The 19354-nt window shown below is 39.4% G+C and overlaps 1 protein-coding gene across 1 annotated transcript in view; it reads left to right on the forward strand.

Moving 5' to 3' along the window:
• Positions 1-19354, forward strand: part of LOC124272278 (vacuolar protein-sorting-associated protein 36-like) — a 48840-nt gene that overhangs the window by 24326 nt on the left and 5160 nt on the right. Inside the window, exons 2-10 of the mRNA XM_046707444.1 lie at positions 2468-2536; positions 4814-4884; positions 5498-5612; positions 6235-6312; positions 7971-8087; positions 9064-9141; positions 9603-9737; positions 12189-12254; positions 15981-16045. Coding sequence (XP_046563400.1) covers positions 2468-2536; positions 4814-4884; positions 5498-5612; positions 6235-6312; positions 7971-8087; positions 9064-9141; positions 9603-9737; positions 12189-12254; positions 15981-16045 — 794 coding nt within the window. The remainder of the gene's footprint in view (positions 1-2467; positions 2537-4813; positions 4885-5497; positions 5613-6234; positions 6313-7970; positions 8088-9063; positions 9142-9602; positions 9738-12188; positions 12255-15980; positions 16046-19354) is intronic.

Raw genomic sequence — 19354 nt, forward strand, 5'->3', positions numbered from 1 at the left:
GTCTACTTAACAGTGAGTGAGTTCAAGTACCGGTACATGGAATAGGTTCATTTGATAAGATTTGTTGGTTGTTGTTTAACGCCTCAATCAACAATATTCCAGCTACATGGCGGCGGTTAATGAGATAAAGATATGTAAAGATCTACAGGTTCAACTGAAAAACATGGAAACCTTTGCGCGTTTGTTTTGAATATCTGTCTTGATATTTCAAAATGCTTCCTGTTGAAATTACAAGATACATACTTCATTACAAGATACATCATTACAAGATACATACTTTATTACAAGATACAGACTTCATAACAAGATGATTACCTATCTCAGAATATATTTGAAAAGTGTTAGTTCATTACATTGGGGTAGAGTGGTTAAAGCCTATTTCAGAGACCAGGTTCGACTTCCCCACATGGGCACAATGTTGGAAGCCCACTTCTGGTGTCCCCCTGCCGTGATGTTGCTGGAATATTGCTAAAAGCGGCATAAAACTAAACTCAGTCAGTCAGTCAGTTCTTACACAAAATGTCAACTTACATACTGTGACATTTCTGGGTGGTGGGTAGCCCTAGTGGTTAAAGCCTTCACATGTCTTGCCAAAGACCTGGGTTTGATTCCCCACAAGTTAGTTATGTCGTGTGAGATGCAACACCAATCACAAAGCTCAGGTGAAGTTGTACCCACAGGAGTACGTAGGTGCAGGACATGTACACTAAGGAAGACCTCACTTTTCCCCACTAAACTGAATGACCAAAACAAACAAAATATTTCAATAAAATGTTCAACTACACAACAGTGGTATTTCAACCTACTAGGACTGCACGGTATTATCATTAATTTCCATTAGTTTTGGAATGTGTCAAGAATCTTGGTGTGGTTTTCGACAACAGTCCATCAATGGATGATCACATATCTAAAATCTGTCACACTTGCTATTTTCATCTAAGGAATATTGGTTCCATTAGAGATCTTCTCTCTACTGATATGGCACATATGGCTAGCAAGAACACTTGTATTGACAAGACTTGATTATGCAAATAGCTTTTTGGGAAATCTAACCCAGGAACAGTTTGCGAAACTCCAACGGGTCCAAAACACTGCAGCATGGATCGTGACCCGAACGAGGAAGTGTGCACATATAACACCAGTGCTAACTTCCCTACACTGGCTCCCAGTCCAAGCTCGAGTCCAATACAAGATTCTCACACTGACATATAAATGTGTCAATCAAACAGCTCCTGCCTATCTGACAGAATTGATTGAGAAATATGAACCTTCTCGGACACTAAGATCTGCTGATCAGTTACTTCTTAAAGTACCCAAATCCCGCCTCAAAAAGTATGGACAGAGATCATTTGCTTACATGGCCCCAACGATCTGCCCTTGGGAATAAAGAAATCCCCATCATTGACAATCTTTAAAAGCTGCATAAAGACTCATCTCTTCCAAAATTTCTATAAAGATTGATATACCAGTGAAAATATAGCACCTCTACTGCAGTGTATTTAAATTTTGTGTAGCGCCATGAGCAGACACCAAGTGCCTGGAGTTTTGGCGCATAACAAATCTACTGTATTATTATTATTATACCGGTATGTCACAATACGTCTTTCAAACTATCTGTATTGCAATGCTTTTTTCTCAAAACCGGTATATTGGGTAATAAAAATGTATGAAATTTTGTTATTATCCCCGGGGTCTAAGTTAAAATCTACACAGACTTTTATTCACACTTAAATGTGTGCATACTTCCAATAAATTTTATAAAAATGAAAATACAATCCCTCAAGATCAAATCTAAATTCGAGATTTCTGTTATCACAACCATAACATTTACTTTTAGGGCTTTAGTATGAAGAAAATAGTCTCTGCATGTACAATCAGTGTCACTCACCATCAAAGACCGAAGTTCCCAATATATCACAAAGCGTATCGGAATATGGGTACCAGAATCGCAATGGTTTGTTAATAGCTTGCAATACAATTTATTTGCCAATACACAGCCCTACAACCTACCCAAGATAATTAGTGCAAATAATCCATGAATTAGGAAAAATATAAAAGTGACTATCTGACAATTTTCGTTTGGTTAAAAAATGAATCTTGTTCTGTACCCCTGTGTGAGTGAATGAGTTTAGTTTTACGCACCACTCAGCAATATTCCAGCTATATGTAAATATTCGAGTCTGGACCAGACAATCCAGGGATCAACAGTCTGAGCATCAATCTACGCAATTAGGATATGACATGTTAACTGGTCTTCAGCAACCCATGCTTGTCGTAAGAGGCAACTAATGGGATTGGGTGGTCAGACTCGATGACTTGATTTACACATGTCATTAATGCTCATGATGTTGATCACTGGATTTTCTGGTCCAAACAATACAAAAAACAAACCATATTTCAAATTTTGCAAATGTTGCTGCAGAAGTTGATTGAAATGTGAAGTACAGGCTGTCCTTTTGTGTTTCAGACATCCTTTGAATATGGTGTGCTGTCGTTGACAACCCACAGACTTCTATGGAGAGACCACCGAAACAGAGTGAGCATAACCGTCTTTATTATATTTATAAGGGTGAAAAACTGAAAATATTGGTGAAAATAAAAATGGTATTTTCACTGAGCAGAATATCACTTTTGCCTGGAACTACTTTCTGATTAAAATGCAGACTTACTCAATGTCTCGATCATTTATAAACAATGATCAAAATATAATAAATAGAATATTTTGTTAATGTTGTCAAATAACATGTATATTTCATCTTGTGGTCTGACAAAGTTTATATGTTATTTGACAACTTTAACAAAATATCCTCTATTTCATATCATTTGACAGGTCACCTGAAGGACTAGATTTCTTACTCTGCATACTAGTATAGGGAAGGTTTGGTCTCTATTCGCCTACAACCCATTTCGCATACAAAAACTATGTAGGCTATTTGAGATTAGAAAATGCACCCCTACTCTTATAATGAACCTGACTCACTGGTCAGTGCCATACTAATCAGGTAAATCTTCCAAATTAACCTTACTCATCTCTAAATTACTTTTTAAGACAGACATTTTGGAAAAAGTAAGCATAAATGGATAATGAATATTAAATATATTCTCTATGAGCGGCAAGTACTTTCAACGTCTGAAGAAAGCATTTATGACACAACACATTTTTAAATCTAAAGTGTAAGCTTTTACCTTCGGGCCGCCGCTATACAGTGCCAATCACCCAAATTAAACACGCTCGAATGTCTTTTGTACCTCAAAGTATTGCAATTTTAAACAAATGTTGTATGTCCAATTATCACCTTATTCATTTAATTTTATTTAAGCACATATTTACCTCTTTTTATGTTTTTAGTAATGTCATCTTTTATGTTGTTATTCATTTGTATTTTTGTCAAGCTCTGTGAACCAAAACGAATTCCTTTTAAGGTAATAAAGTATTGTCTGTCTGTCTGTCTATCTGACATCCGCACAAGTAAACGTCCTTAACACTAATGTGATATGATGTTATATGATGTGATATGATGTGAATATCATTGTGATCGAAAAATGACAAATAACAGAGTAAATAAATAACAGACAAATAACAGAAATAAATTCTTTTAAAAGTGTCTTTTTGTCCTTCAACTACTTCAACTAGACTAGTCCACTTTTAGATCACAGGGGTGCCACTAGTTTACCATTGCGTAATCAACAGTCAACAGACCATTAAATGTTGTTTTAAGACTGTAGGCGAATTGGGATGTAGGCGAAATGAGAACATGCCATAGGGAATTATCCATGATTCAAAACTAAGTGCCATTGGGGAGAAAATATGCAAATTAGTTGAATTGATATTTATTCACTTAATCTTGTATTCAATTTATTAATTATGGTAAAATGTAACACTTAAAACACTTCCTGTTGGTGCTGAGAAATAAAGACACTTCGACCAAGCAAGCACGTTAGTTATGCATGTATTAATTAAAATCAATTAATATCTTATGTCCCAGTTTTGTTTTTCACATTTGCTGCATACGTGAGATAGTATTCTGGCATCTTAGCAGGTTTAGATAAATGCCTCTATATACCAAACAGCTCAGAGTTTTAATTCATTGGCAGAACATCAGGTGAGGCCAGTGAATCACATCATTGATGGGTTAGTGGACACTTCCGTTCTACATAACAGGGGTGTGGAAGTAAAGTTTTGTAATTAGTGTAGGCCAAATGGGGTGTAACGAAATTAGGTGTAGGCAATAAGAGGGCAAACCTCATGATCGTTCTTAATGTACTCTTTTCTCATCAGCTTCCAAAGAGGCAGCAGGGGTAACCTATTGCAGGGCTCGATTTAGTACTTTGTTACTTGCACTTGTGCAACCCAATATTACAAAGTGCAATCTAGCTATTAGCTGAACTTGCACCTGGTGCAACTCAATTTTTGAGTGGGTAAACTCTCAATAAAACATCTAAATAATTCAATACCATATTTCTTACATTGCATATTGCAATAAAGACAGTGCAACTGGAATTTGGCTGGTGCAACTAGGTTTTTATCTTAGGTTGCACCTGGTGCATGTAGGTTAACATCTCTTAAATCAAGCCCTGTATTGGTTAAAGTGTTTGCTTATCACATTGAAAACAGTGGTTCAATGTCCAATATGGGTACAATATGTTAAGCCCATTTCTGGTATCCTCAACATGATTACTGGAATATTTCTTAAAGCGGTGTAAAACCCAATTCTCACTCTCTCATTCATTCGTTCCCATGCTCGCTCCCTCATTCACTCACTCAGGATAAGGAATCTGAGGAAGTTGACATGACTGAGTGTTTCTGTTGCAGAACTGTGTGGTTGCACTACCCCTTGCTCTCGTGGTCTATCTGGAAGAACAGGCTTCAGGCTTTGCCAAAAGGTATGTTGACAGTTAGGTCTGGTTTATGATTGTAACTGATTAGGGATAAGTGAAACCTGTGTCATCGATCTTGTCTTAGTATAAGTCTAGGTCCGGGTTAGAATATGGTGTTCAGCCACTACAGTCAGTTTGGCTCAAAAGCGGACCGATGAATTGCAATCTAACTCGAAAACTAATAAACATAACATACTCAATGAAACGCTGATCATAATCAAAACATCATACCCACTCTGTGAGGTTTTTGCAGAATTTTTGTCCTAAAATAAAAAGGTTGTTTAACAATCTATCATTAAAATATTGACACAGTTCACTGTTTGTTACGAGGGAGGAGTGCAGAGAAAGGGACAGCCAGGTGTTCGAGAAGCACGTTCACAGACAAAGTTATTTATTCATTAACCTGTGCTGTGCCGTCTCCATCCGTTCTCGTAACTCATCCATAACTCGTAGACATAATCATGAAGAGTATTTTGCCATTGCGGGGGATATTGATGACTTTGTCTTCTTGTAGTAACATCATTGGAGCAAGTTTTGAGAAGCTTGGCTCCATTTCCCTGCATATAAATGGTTCTGATGATGTTGACAGAAATATGGATGATGTCTCCAACTGTTTCAGTGCGAAGATCATCGTCCATCTGAGCCAGACCCCTCCCAACAAGCCATCTGGCCCCACCTCCCATAGCCCACACAGCTTCATCAGGTTGTCCTTCAGGGAGGCAGGCCAGAAGGAGGTCAGTGCCAACCAGCGGCGCTGTTCCGAATAAAGGAATTTACTTGAGTATAGCATACACAAGCATAATGCACACCCAGCTTAGACACCTTTTTGGTACCCATGAAGATCTGGGTTAGAATTAATCGAGTCTGGACCAGACAATCCAGTGATCTACATCATGAACTTTGTATCATTCAAGTCAGCGAGCCTGTCCTCCCGAACCAGTTTGTCGCCTCTTACGACAAGCATGTGTTACTGAAGATCAATTTTAACCGTAATACTCTATCTGTTGTGGAATTTACCTGAAACTTAACTAGCCCCATTACTGTAAATCATACAATTAATGTTCCTCCAAATTAGATCTGAATTTTCATGTGGCATGAAATTAAAGTAAAGTCTGTGAAGGTTGCAAATGACATTATACAAATCAACCCATACTGTATCTTCCAATTCCATGTCTTCAGTCTCTGTTTTTTCATTTGCTGATAAATTTCTTAAAGTTTAAAAGAAGGACAAGTCACATAAACTGCTTGATATATTTCCATGGTAATTCTTCTAAAGGCTGTGAAAATTTGCCAGGTTAATAGTTTGTGAACCCAGTATGGACTGGAGGTAATTGTACATCTGGATTTCTTTTCTAGTTCTTCCGGCGTTTCCAAACTGAGTTGGAACAGAAGAGATGGGAACAGAAAGTGCAATCTGCGGCACCCCATCCATCGGTGAGATTATAGTTTGCAAAATATTGCACACTATACATACCTTTGTTGTTTAACACCCACACTATACATACCTTTGTTGTTTAACACCCACACTATACATACCTTTGTTGTTTAACACCCACACTATACATACCTTTGTTGTTTAACACCCACACTATACATACCTTTGTTGTTTAACACCCACACTATACATACCTTTGTTGTTTAACACCAACACTATACATACCTTTGTTGTTTAACACCAACACTATACATACCTTTGTTGTTTAACACCAACACTATACATACCTTTGTTGTTTAACACCCACACACTATACATACCATACACCTTTGTTGTTGTTTAACACCAAGGCACACTATACATACCTTTTGTTGTTTAACACCATACACTATACATATACCACTATACATACCTTTGTTGTTTTGTACATACCTTTTGTTTAAACAACACTATACATACCTTTGTTGTTTAACACCAACACTATACATACCTTTGTTGTTAACACACACTATACATACCTTTGTTGTTTAACACCAACACTATACATACCATTTGTTGTTTATACATACCTTTGTTGTTGTTTAACACCACACACTATGTTGTTTAACACACACTATGTTGTTGTTTAACACCAACACTATACATACCTTTGTTGTTTAACACCAACACTATACATACCTTTGTTGTTTAACACCAACACTATACATACCTTTGTTGTTTAACACCAACACTATACATACCTTTGTTGTTTAACACCAACACTATACATACCTTTGTTGTTTAAAACTCTTGGTATCCCAGCTGTATGACAGTGGTCTGTAAAATACTTGTGTCTGAACCAGACAATCCAGTGATTGACATCATGAGCATTGTGAAATTATAGTTGTATTGGAATATGTTGACTACAAAATATTTCACACTCTACAGAGGCCCAGATAAGCTGCGTAACCGGGTAAAATACGCATTGAAAATTTCCAATTACACATTGAAAAATAATTGTTGCGTACCAATTACACATTGAAAATGTTTGATACTCAAAGTTTAAAACATATGCGTACGGAATAAATTCATAAAAATCGTTTGTGTAATGAAACAGACATCGATTGCTATGAAGTTGTACTGTTAGTATAGGACTAGTGTTGTACTGTCAGTATAAGATGAGTGATTTTTTATGAAATCATTTCCGTTATATTTAAGTTGGTTTTGTATCGGTACGACATAAGGCAGAACATACCTGCTTAGTAAACATACTCAATGACATATACTTAGCTGAGTAAAATCACTAAAATACCCACATATTTGAAAGCAGTGGCCCAGATAGCATTCGAACGTTGGCCCAACGTTGGCAATGTTGGCAAAACCATTGCCAACGTTGGGCCAACGTCTGAATGCTATCTGGGGGGTAACAGAAAATGAAATACCCACTCAACATTCAAAATACCCACTCCAAAACAATACAGTGGGTACAGTACCCACATGAGCTAAATCTTATCTGGAGCTCTGCTCTATGTAACTTTCTTTGTTGTTTAATGCCACAGTCATTGGCATTCCAACTATATGACAGTGGTCTGTAAATACTTGTGTCTGACCAGACAATCCAGTGATTGACATGCAGTGTGTCTGACCTCACAAATCTGTTACTGTCGTGTTGTTTCAGCTGCCTCGTCACCGCCCCGGCATCGTCGGCATCGAGAGATCCATACAGAAGAAGCACCATGAAACAAACAAAAACATATCCGTGGCATTCGAGGATCTCAGTAAACTCATTGAAAAGGTTTGTCTTCACCATGTTCTGTTGTTGTATCACAGACGAGTAGTGTTAGGAATTGGTGTAAATCTCATAATTGACGATTGGTTCATTACAACCGATCAATCATCGAAAATAATTGGTTAGCGTCATTTATCAAATTTTCCTGGTTATGTTTGTTAATGCACAAAAAAATAAAGAAAAACATGTAGTTCTCTCGTTTTTCCCCGCAAATTGCACAAAATGCATTTGCAAATTTCACATCTTTAAAGGATGACTAGTGTGTTAGGAACACACATTTCCTGGAGTTGTTAAGATAAATTTAATCATGACTTTAAACGAGCTTGTAGTGCTTATGCAGTGTAGAGACAAAATTAACCTTTTGAAAAATATTGTTATTGCAAGCAAGTGTTCCAAAATTGTTTGTGTTCGATTATGAGAAAACATGATCGATTGCTTGGTCGTTTTGTCATTGCGACCAATCTTCGATTATTTCAATTAATCGGACCACCACTACAGACGAGACCGAGGTCACTGACAGAGGTCGCTTGTGGTGTGAGATAGGGTGGTAATGGATATGATTGTGGTTTGGTGGACATACTCCAGCCAGTCTTTTCCTCCCTTCTAGTGCTTGAATTGCATACTCTAATGTCAATGTATGCATTGTGAGTCACTCTCACATTATAAATTCTTTAAATTTTTAATTCCTTTTGAAAGTTCAAAATAATCCATAAATCTATTATTTTATGAAAAAAGTCAAAATTAACAAGTCTGTCACTGTCGAAGGGCAGTGTCAAATTTGTATGTATTGTTTATAAATAATCCTTTACATATTGTGCTCTAATCCTTTACATGAATGTGATCTAATCGTTTACATATATGTGCTCTAATCGTTTACATATATGTGCTCTAATCCTTACATATATGTGCTCTAATCGTTTACATATATGTGCTCTAATCCTTTACATGAATGTGCTATAATCCTTTACATTTATTTTTCCAGGCTAAAGAGATGGTTCATTTGTCAAGAACAATAGCCACGAAGATCAAGGACAAGCAAGGGGACATAACTGAAGATGAAGTAAACAGTTCATTTATGCCAACCACCTTTATAAAAAGAAAGACATGTAACATTTTACAGTTTAGGAGTTTTAACAAAAAAGCATGCTGTACTGTGATTGAATCACAGTCATCTCCCTTTGATATCCTAGGATTTGCCATGAGATCAGTTGACAGATTTACAAGGTTATGATATTTGGTTGGTACAGTGTTGGTGGATGTGGAAATAAAGCTGTAAGTATCTATGTCCTGCACTGTGGCCACCCAGCTAAACTTGACATAACATGGGATGGCTGAAATATGCTGTTACGTTGCTGAAGAAATCGGATGTGACATGAAACATCAGCTCTCTCGCCAACCAGAAATACTGATCTAAATTAGCTTTGATCCCAGCATAGTACTCATTCACCTAGTGATGATTAGAAACTAGTCAAGAAGAAACTGGTCAAGGAGAAAATAATTTGACGTTACTTCTATTTTCAGACGGTGAAGTTCAAGTCGTATCTGCTAAGTATGGGCATTCCGAACCCTGTGACGAGAGAGACACATGGGACAGGGGACAAGTACTACGTAGAGCTGGCAAAACAACTTGTCTCAGTGCTGGAGAAACCTGTAGAGGTACGACCTACCAGTGCACTGCTTTCCTCTGTCTTAAATTGAATATTAGTCCACACCTACATTCTGTCTAATTTCGGCATAGGACTTGAATAGTGTTACTGGATCAGATTTTTGTCGAGTGAATCCAAACAGTAATAAACCTAATACCTTCATCTGAACACAGAGGGATAGGGTAGCCTAGTACAGAGCTCCAGATAAGATTGAGCTCATGTGGGTACTGTACCCACTGTATTTTTTTGGAGTAGGTATTTTAAATGTTGAGTGGGTATTTCATTTTCCGTTACCCACTGCTTTCAAATATGTGCGTATTTCAGTCATTTTACTCACCTAAGTATATGTCATTGAGTATGTTTACTAAGCAGGTATGTTCTGCCTCATGTCGTACCTAATCAAAACCAAGTTAAATATAATGGAAATGATTTCGTAAAAAATCACTCATCCTATACTGACAGTACAACACTAGTCCTATACTAACAGTACAACTTCATAGCAATCGATGTCTGTTTCATTACGCAAGCGATTTTTATGAATTTATTCCGTACGCATATGTTTTAAACTTTTTGAGTATCAAACATTTTCAATGTGTAATTGGTACGCAACAATTATTTTTCAATGTGTAATTGGAAATTTTCAGTGCTTATTTTACCCGGTTACGCAGCTTATCTGGGCCTCTGCTAGTAGGTAAGGTTTTCCAAACCCGAAAAGGTGTTCACTCGCCAGACTGAAAAACAGTTTGATTCCCCACATGTGTGAATCCCATTTCTTCTGTGCCTCGCTGTGATATTGCTGGAATATTGCTAAAAGTGGTGTAAAACCAAACTCACTCACTCGCATATCTGAACACAATGTTGGGATGTTGTTCAGTCCTTGTAACTATGATTTTACTGAACGAAACTGAGACGCTATGTGCAGTTGTCTCCCTTATTGGGCTGTCAGATGTTAACTTGCAGTCCTCATCGGATATCTGGATCATCAGAGTGACTGGGTAGTATAATGCCAGGAGGTTTATGTTTGTTTACTTTTCTGTTGAAAAATTCATTAAGTTATTTGTATTGTATTGCAGGCAGAAATGTCAGGTTGGTTGTTGATTTGTTGTTTAACATCATACCCAGAATATTCTGGTAGTCTGTCAACAGCACGATCATCGATCTACTGGGGCGGTGGGGTAGCCTAGTGGTTAAAGCGTTCGCTCATCATGCCGAAGACCTTGGTTCGATTCCCCACATGGGTACAATGTGTTAAGCCCATTTCTGGTGTCCCCCCGCGATATTGCTGGAATATTGCTAAAAGCGGCGTAAAACTAAACTCACTCACTCACTCATCGATCTACTCAATTGGGATATGATGACAGAAATGTTGAGGGGCTGTGGGGTAGGCTAGTGGTTAAAGTATTAGTTAAAGACCTCTGGTTGATTTCCCACAAAGTACAATGTGTGAAGTCCATTTTGGTGTCGCCCATTGTTGTACTGATGAAATATTGCTGAAAGTGGCTTAAAACCATATTCACTAAGTCACAGAAATGTTGAAGACAGAGAGAATCTCACCCATGTGTCTACTGATATCAATTATAGCAACATGAGTTGATAAAGTTACAAATATAAGAGGATATTTTTACTTTTATTAACAAAAGTTGATATTATTGATATCAGCAGACATGAGGATGAGATTCTATTTATCATCTAACGTCTCTTTTCATTAGTTTTCAATGAAACATGTACATCTCTGAACATGGTAGTGCCATAAGACTTGCAGTGCAGCAATGTCATAGCATTGTGACATCGTCAGGTTAGGAGATATCGTTTGATCTCACACAATCAATATCTCCAGTGGAACACAGTTTGGGATGATAAATAGAGAATCTCACCCTCATCAACACTCGTACATATATTTGATATCAGAGTGAGTGAGTGAGTTATGTTTTACGCCGCACTCAGCAATATTCAAGCTATATGGCGGCGGTCTGTAAATAATCCAGTGATCAACAGCATGAACATCGATCTGTGCAGTTGGGAACTGATATATTTGATTTTAGAAGACATGAGGGTGAGATATAAGGGTGTAGATATCGCTTGTAGATATCACTTGATCTCACACAAGCAGTATCTACTGTGGGAGCCAGTTTTGGAAGATAAAGTTGAATATGCAGCATCAAGCCGTAAGCAGGTTGTGACAACTGGTAAGCTCAATCCATCTGCTGCAAGAAATTACCTTCAGGACAACAGTGCTGTGTCTTTTTCTTGTAGAACATTAATGAAAATATTTGTAATGTAAGCGGGTACATTGCACGTGGTGACAGTACCAGTTATTCGTGATTCTTAAGATGAATTTAAAATTGATTGAATTTATAAGTTGTAAGTGTGTATTGACACTCTTTTAGAATAGAACTGAGAATCTAATGAAATATTATGGAAAGATTCCTGGTGAATGATGATTATTATTGTGTATTTGCAGGAGGCTGGTGGGATGATGACCTTGACTGATGTCTACTGTCGTGTGAACAGAGCCAGAGGAATGGAGGTGGGTTCATGATTTGAAGTAGAACAGTTCTCCAGTACCTTAAACTCTGTCTCCATCCAGTACCTTATGCTCTGTGTCCCTGTGTGGGGTTGAGGGAAGAGTGGGGCAGTGGGGTAGCCTAATGGTTAAAAGCGTTGGCTCGTCATGCCGAAGACCCGGGTTCGAATCCCCACATGGGTACAATGTGTGAAGCCCATTTCTGGTGTCCCCTGCCGTGATGTTGCTGGAATATTGCTAAAAGCGGCGTAAAACCAAACTCAGTCAGTCAGTCAGTGAGGGAAGAATAGGTCCCCAGTACCTTATGCTCTGTCTTCATGCAGTACCTTATGCTCTGTGTCCCTGTGTGGGGTTGAGGGAAGAATAGGTCCCCAGTACCTTATGCTCTGTCTCCATCCAGTACCTTATGCTCTGTGTCCATGTATGGGGTTGAGGGAAGAATAGGTATCCAGTACCTTATGCTCTGTCTCCATCCAGTACCTTATGCTCTGTGTCCCTATGCGATGTTAAGGGAAACATAGGTCCCCAGTAACTTATGCTCTGTCTTCATGCAGTACCTTATGCTCTGTGCCCCTGTGCACTGTTGAGGGAAGCAAAGATCAACAGTACTTTATGCTCTTGTCTCCATCCAGTACCTTACATTCTGTTTCGCTGTGTGCTGTTGAAGGCAGTGTAGGTCCTCATCTCCCATCATAAGATAAATCAAGACCACTGAAACTGTTTCATGGTCAGGGTGAATGCTTTTCCTTCTGGTGAGATAATCTGTATCTCCTCACATGTCTTGATCTTCATATGTCCTGGAGTTTGTGTTGCAGTGATGGTGTGTGTGTTGCAGTGATGGTGCTGTGTGTGTTGCAGTGATGGTGCTGTGTGTGTTGTGGTGATTGTGTGTGTGTGTGTGTGTTGCAGTGATGGTGCTGTGTGTGTTGCAGTGATGGTGCTGTGTGTGTTGCAGTGATGGTGTTGTGTGTGTTGTGGTGATTGTGTGTGTGTGTTGCGGTGATGGTATGTGTGTTGCGGTGATGTGTTATTATTGTGAGCGCGGTGATGGTATGTCTGTTGCAGTGATTGTGTGTGTTGCAGTGATGGTGTGTGTGTTGCAGTGATGGTGTTGTGTGTGTTGCAGTGATGGTGTGTGTGTTGCAGTGATGGTGTGTGTATGTTGTAGTGATGGTGTTGTGTATGTTGCAGTGATGGTGTTGTGTGTGTTGCAGTGATGGTGTTGTGTATGTTGCAGTGATGGTGTTGTGTATGTTGCAGTGATGGTGTTTGTGTATGTTGCAGTGATGGTGTTGTGTATGTTGCAGTGATGGTGTTGTGTATGTTGCAGTGATGGTGTGTGTTGCAGTGATGATGGTGTGTTGTTGTGATTGATTATTATTATTATTGTTGTGTGTTCTTGGTGATGTGTATGTGTTCGCGATGGTGGTGTGTGTGTGTTGCAGTGATGGTGTTATGTGTGTTGCAGTGATGGTGTGTGTGTTGCAGTGATGGTGTTGTGTGTGTGTTGCAGTGATGGTGTGTGTGTTGCAGTGATGGTGTTGTGTGTGTTGCAGTGATGGTGTTGTGATGTTGCAGTGATGGTGTTGTGTGTGTGTTGCAGTGATGGTGTTGTGTATGTTGCAGTGATGGTGTTGTGTGTTTGTGGTGATGTTGTTGTGTATGATGCGGTGATGGTGTATGTATGTTGCAGTGATGATGTGTGTGTGTTCGCGGTGATGGTATGTCTGTTGCAGTGATTGTGTGTGTTGCAGTGATGGTGTATGTGTGTTGCAGTGATGGTGTTGTGCATGTTGCAGTGATGGTGTTGTGTGTTGCAGTGATGTGTTGTGTGTTGTGGTGATTGTGTATGTGTGTGTTGCAGTGATGGTGCATGTGTGTTCGCAGTGATGGTGTTGTGTATGTTGCGGTGATGGTATGTCTGTTGCAGTGATTGTGTGTGTTGCAGTGATGGTGTGTGTATGTTGCAGTGATGGTGTTGTGTGTGTTGCAGTGATGGTGTTGTGTGTGTTGCAGTGATGGTGTTGTGTATGTTGCAGTGATGGTGTTGTGTATGTTGCAGTGATGGTGGTATTGTGTATGTTGCAGTGATGGTGTTGTGTATGTTGTAGTGATGGTGTGTGTGTTGCAATGATGTGTGTGTGTGTTGCAGTGATGGTGTGTGTGTTTTAGTGATGGTGTTGTGTATGTTGCAGTGATGGTCTTGTGATAGTGTTGTGTATGTTGCAGTGATGGTATGTGTGTTGCAGTGATGGTGTTGTGTGTGTTGCAGTGATGGTGTTGTGTGTGTTGCAGTGATGGTGTTGTGTGTGTTGCAGTGATGGTGTTGTGTATGTTGCAGTGATGGTATTGTGTATGTTGCAGTGATGGTGTTGTGCATGTTGCAGTGATGGTGATGTGTGTGTTGCAGTGATGGTGTTGTGTATGTTGCAGTGATGGTGTTGTGTATGTTGCAGTGATGGTGTTGTGTGTGTTGCAGTGATGGTGTGTGTGTTTCAGTGATGGTGTGTTGTGTGTGTTGCAGTGATGGTGTTGTGTGTGTTGCAGTGATGGTGTGTATGTTGCAGTGATGGTGTTGTGTATGTTTCAGTGATGGTGTGTGTGTTGCAGTGATGGTGTTGTGTGTGTTGCAGTGATGGTGTGTGTGTTGCAGTGATGGTGTTGTGTGTGTTGCAGTGATGGTGTTGTGTATGTTGCAGTGATGGTGTTGTGTGTGTGTTGTGGTGATTGTGTGTGTGTGTGTTGCGGTGATGGTATGTGTGTTGTGATGATGTGTGTGTGTTGCGGTGATGGTATGTCTGTTGCAGTGATTGTGTGTGTTGCAGTGATGGTGTGTGTGTTGCAGTGATGGTGTTGTGCATGTTGCAGTGATGGTGTGTGTGTTGCAGTGATGGTGTGTGTGTTGTGGTGATTGTGTGTGTGTGTGTGTTGCAGTGATGGTATGTGTGTTGCGGTGATGTGTGTGTGTGTTGCGGTGATGGTATGTCTGTTGCAGTGATTGTGTGTGTTGCAGTGATGGTGTGTGTGTTGCAGTGATGGTGTTGTGTGTTGCAGTGATGGTGTTGTGTGTGTTGCAGTGATGGTGTTGTGTATGTTGCAGTGATGGTATTGTGTATGTTGCAGTGATGGTATTGTGTATGTTGCAGTGATGGTGTTGTGTATGTTGTAGTGATGGTGTGTGTGTTGCAATGATGGTGTGTGTGTGTTGCAGTGATGGTGTGTGTGTTTTAGTGATGGTGTTGTGTATGTTGCAGTGATGGTCTTGTGATAGTGTTGTGTATGTTGCAGTGATGGTATGTGTGTTTCAGTGATGGCGTTGTGTGTGTTGCAGTGATGGTGTTTTGTGTGTTGCAGTGATGGTGTTGTGTGTGTTGCAGTGATGGTGTTGTGTATGTTGCAGTGATGGTATTGTGTATGTTGCAGTGATGGTGTTGTGCATGTTGCAGTGATGGTGATGTGTATGTTGCAGTGATGGTGTTGTGTATGTTGCAGTGATGGTGTTGTGTATGTTGCAGTGATGGTGTTGTGTGTGTTGCAGTGATGGTGTGTGTGTTTCAGTGATGGTGTTGTGTGTGTTGCAGTGATGGTGTTGTGTGTGTTGCAGTGGTGTTGTGTGTATGTTGCAGTGATGGTGTTGTGTATGTTTCAGTGATGGTGTTGTGTATGTTGCAGTGATGGTGTTGTGTGTGTTGCAGTGATGGTGTTGTGATAGTGTTGTGTGTGTTGCAGCTGCTGTCCCCGGAGGACCTGCTGCATGCCTGTGAACTGATGGAACTCCTCAGGCTGCCTGTCAGGTAATCTCATAAAGCTGGACTGAAGAAATGGGAGCTAGGCTTGGTCAGACTGACAGTCCTGGACAGACTGTTCAGTCAGACACCCGTTTCTATTCCTATCCTAGACCAACATCTCGTCTACTTGTTACAGTGTCTGGTGGTCATGGATAGCTAGGACATTGGATAGTTGGATAGCTTGTATATGTAATGCGTTATTTACGGAATTGCTCCATCTGTGAATTACGCAAGATATTTGCATAGTCCCTGAGAATGGGCGAAGCTCTGCCCAAACCCTGTCACATTACGCAATTAGTAGTGCTCATTACCGTAGATTGAGCCATTAACTTATCTGCTTAATCCCATAGATTGGGCAAGCTGAGTTTGTATATTAAGAAGAATACTAACGAAACCAAAACTTTTCTTTGGGTAAAGGCATTCTAAAAGTCATTTCCCTGATTAAAATTGAACAAAAAGTTTGTAAATCACAATAAATAAAAAAAAATGTGCTGATACTTCCGCCTATAACGGAAACACCCGATAGTTAATAAGCAGAGAGGGTATCACGTGACATGGCGTCAATATGTTAAAGTAAAGACAAATATGAAAGGCCCAAATATTCAGCTTGACATCACTCCTAAACAATTACTGTGTATCACCCATATGTTACTTCAGATCTCAAATTTTTACACACTTGCCGCAAATATTCCCGAAAATGTGATCACTATCACTGGTGCGCTCGCTGTACATAACCACTATCAGTGGACCCCTGCACAGAGAGAGACTTTATTTCCTCCAGTAATTACTGATGATTACAAACAAAACATCATATTATTACATCACGTACATAAATATTTACAATTGGATGTTTAGAGACTTATGTACAGAAATTTATGACAAGAGAATCATTCTGTATAACAGTTCACAAGGTGAGGTTTCAGGTCATATACATACATTTAAAAGCGTAACAGTATGGTTTCCCAGTGTTGAATCTATAGAGTTATAAAAGTCGTTTTCTGCTCCAAAGAGAAATGACAACATATCTTGTTCACCGTGCATTTCAAATATTACGTAAGTTTCAACATCAAGTTTATCAATTAAGTATGCAAAGAAATCATTTTGTTGTTGTATTAAGTTTTCACAGTGGAGAAGCATATGGAAATCATAGTCAAATGTTTGTTTATTACAAAGAGCACACTCTTTTGAGATTTTACCTCTTGATAATATTTTGACACAAAATTGCAAGGAAGATATATAATTAGGGTGTTTATGTGCCAGTTGCCAGAGAGTATGATAAGAGAGTGTAGTATGAGTTGTTGCGTAAAATGACATGGTTGAACGATAGTGAGTTTGTGATCGCCATAATTGCTTAAATATAGTAGCCCCCCCCCTTTATCTTCATCTCAGATATCCAGAAACTTCATGTACCGGACGTCGTGTATGTGGCATGAAATATAGGCTTCATAAAACGCTTCATAAGTTGGGAAATACAGTTTCAGATCCAGACAGCATATTTTAGTTACCAAATGTGTTAAAGTATACACTGTATTCCACTAAAAAGAACAAACAGGGCCTGCTAGTGTTTCATATCAGGGAGCATCTGTGCATTTAATCAATGAAGTTTATAAATTTACAGCTTAAAAGTTCTTAAAGGCACAATGTTACACATTTTTGACAATATTTGGGCTATATTATATATATTGGGGCATATGCAGTGTATGAAATAAGCCAAAAACCCAGCTAGACATCTGGGCTGGTAACTTCAAAAACTTATCAGCCCAGAAGAGATTTAACCAGTCAGTTCCAGTGGGCATGTTATTGGAATATTTTTTTTCACCCGTCCATCGGGCTGGCTAGCTGTAAAGTTAGACCGTCCAGCAGAAATTTAGCCCGTCTTGGGCGGTCGGACGGGCCTTATTTCATACACTGGCATATGCACTCACTTTAGCTTCCTATGGATGCAATAAAAGACTTCTTATCCCTCATGACTTGCCGGAAATCGATAATTGAAACTTCCAGGCGAACAGCTTGCAAACTGAGAACACTTGCCATATATGGAATGTAAACGATTGATCCATACATCGAAAATTGTCGCACGCGGTGTTGTCAGTGTTTGCCAAACTGGTTTCAATCACATGTTGTGTTTTAGGATATTTGTGGAGAGTGCTCCAAGGGACATAATTCTATCAGGTTTGCTTGAAATAATGTTCGGTCAGTAGAGGGCGCGAGAGTTGATTTAATGCAAGGTTGCATTAATTTATTTAAAAATATCGTAATCTGAATTTGTAATTTATTTTAAAACAAATCATATTTTAGTTTCCCTGAGGGCCGATAGTTAGTATTATTGGAGAAAAGCGTTGTTTATTTTTTGAGAAGTTTGGTTTGAAATAGTGCCTTTAATCTTCACTTACATGAATTTCCTGTGGATATTTTTTTCACACCTGGCCTTTGCTTGTAGAATGATGGATAGATGGATATATGGATGGACTAATGCATACATGTCAAAGTTCCCTCTTTACAATATAGTATTTCAATCAACTAATCAGTCAATTCATCAGTCACTACTCAGTCAATGATCATGCTTGACAATGTCCAGAACAGCATTTAGACTGACTGACTGACTGAGTTTGGTTTTACGCCGCTTTTAGCAATATTCCAGCAATATCATGGCGGGGACACCAGAAATGGGCTTCACACATTGTGCCCATGTGGGGATTTGAACCCGGTCTTCTGCGTGACGAGACAACGCTTAAACCATTAGGCTAACCCACCACCCCACAGTATTTAGAATTGATACACATGAAGGCAAGAATTTATGGATGTCAACTTCTTTATTTTGAGGAATACAACATTTCAGAGTACATTCTTACTCCTTCATCACAGGCCGCCTCCGTGGTGTAGTGGTTAGAGCGTCCGCCTGGAGAGCAGAAGGTTGCGGGTTCGATCCCCGACCACGTCATACCAAAAGACGTTAAAATATGGTACTTGTTGGTCCCTGCCTGGTGCTCGGCATTAATGGGTACAACAAGGACTGGTCGGCTCGGAGTCAGTATAATGTGTCTGAGTGGGGTATTCATGCTTCACTGCGGCTTGGTATCTCAGTGGGCTAGCACTATAAAACCAGCTTCATTCTGGGCTAGTACAAGCAGCCTCAGATACACGCGCGCGCATGCACGTCGTCATATGAGCGAAATATTCTTCAGCGCGACGTTAAACCCAATTTCACCTCACCTCACCTTATGCCCAAATTTTTAGTGAAGATTTGAAAGATAAATTGGCCTTATCGTGGAAGAGAACCAGTTGTATGAGGGTACTATGCATGTGTTGTGACAA

This window comes from Haliotis rubra, unplaced genomic scaffold, assembly GCF_003918875.1.
Source record: "Haliotis rubra isolate DU_JTF1 unplaced genomic scaffold, ASM391887v1 Scf168, whole genome shotgun sequence".
Lineage (NCBI taxonomy): Eukaryota > Metazoa > Mollusca > Gastropoda > Lepetellida > Haliotidae > Haliotis > Haliotis rubra.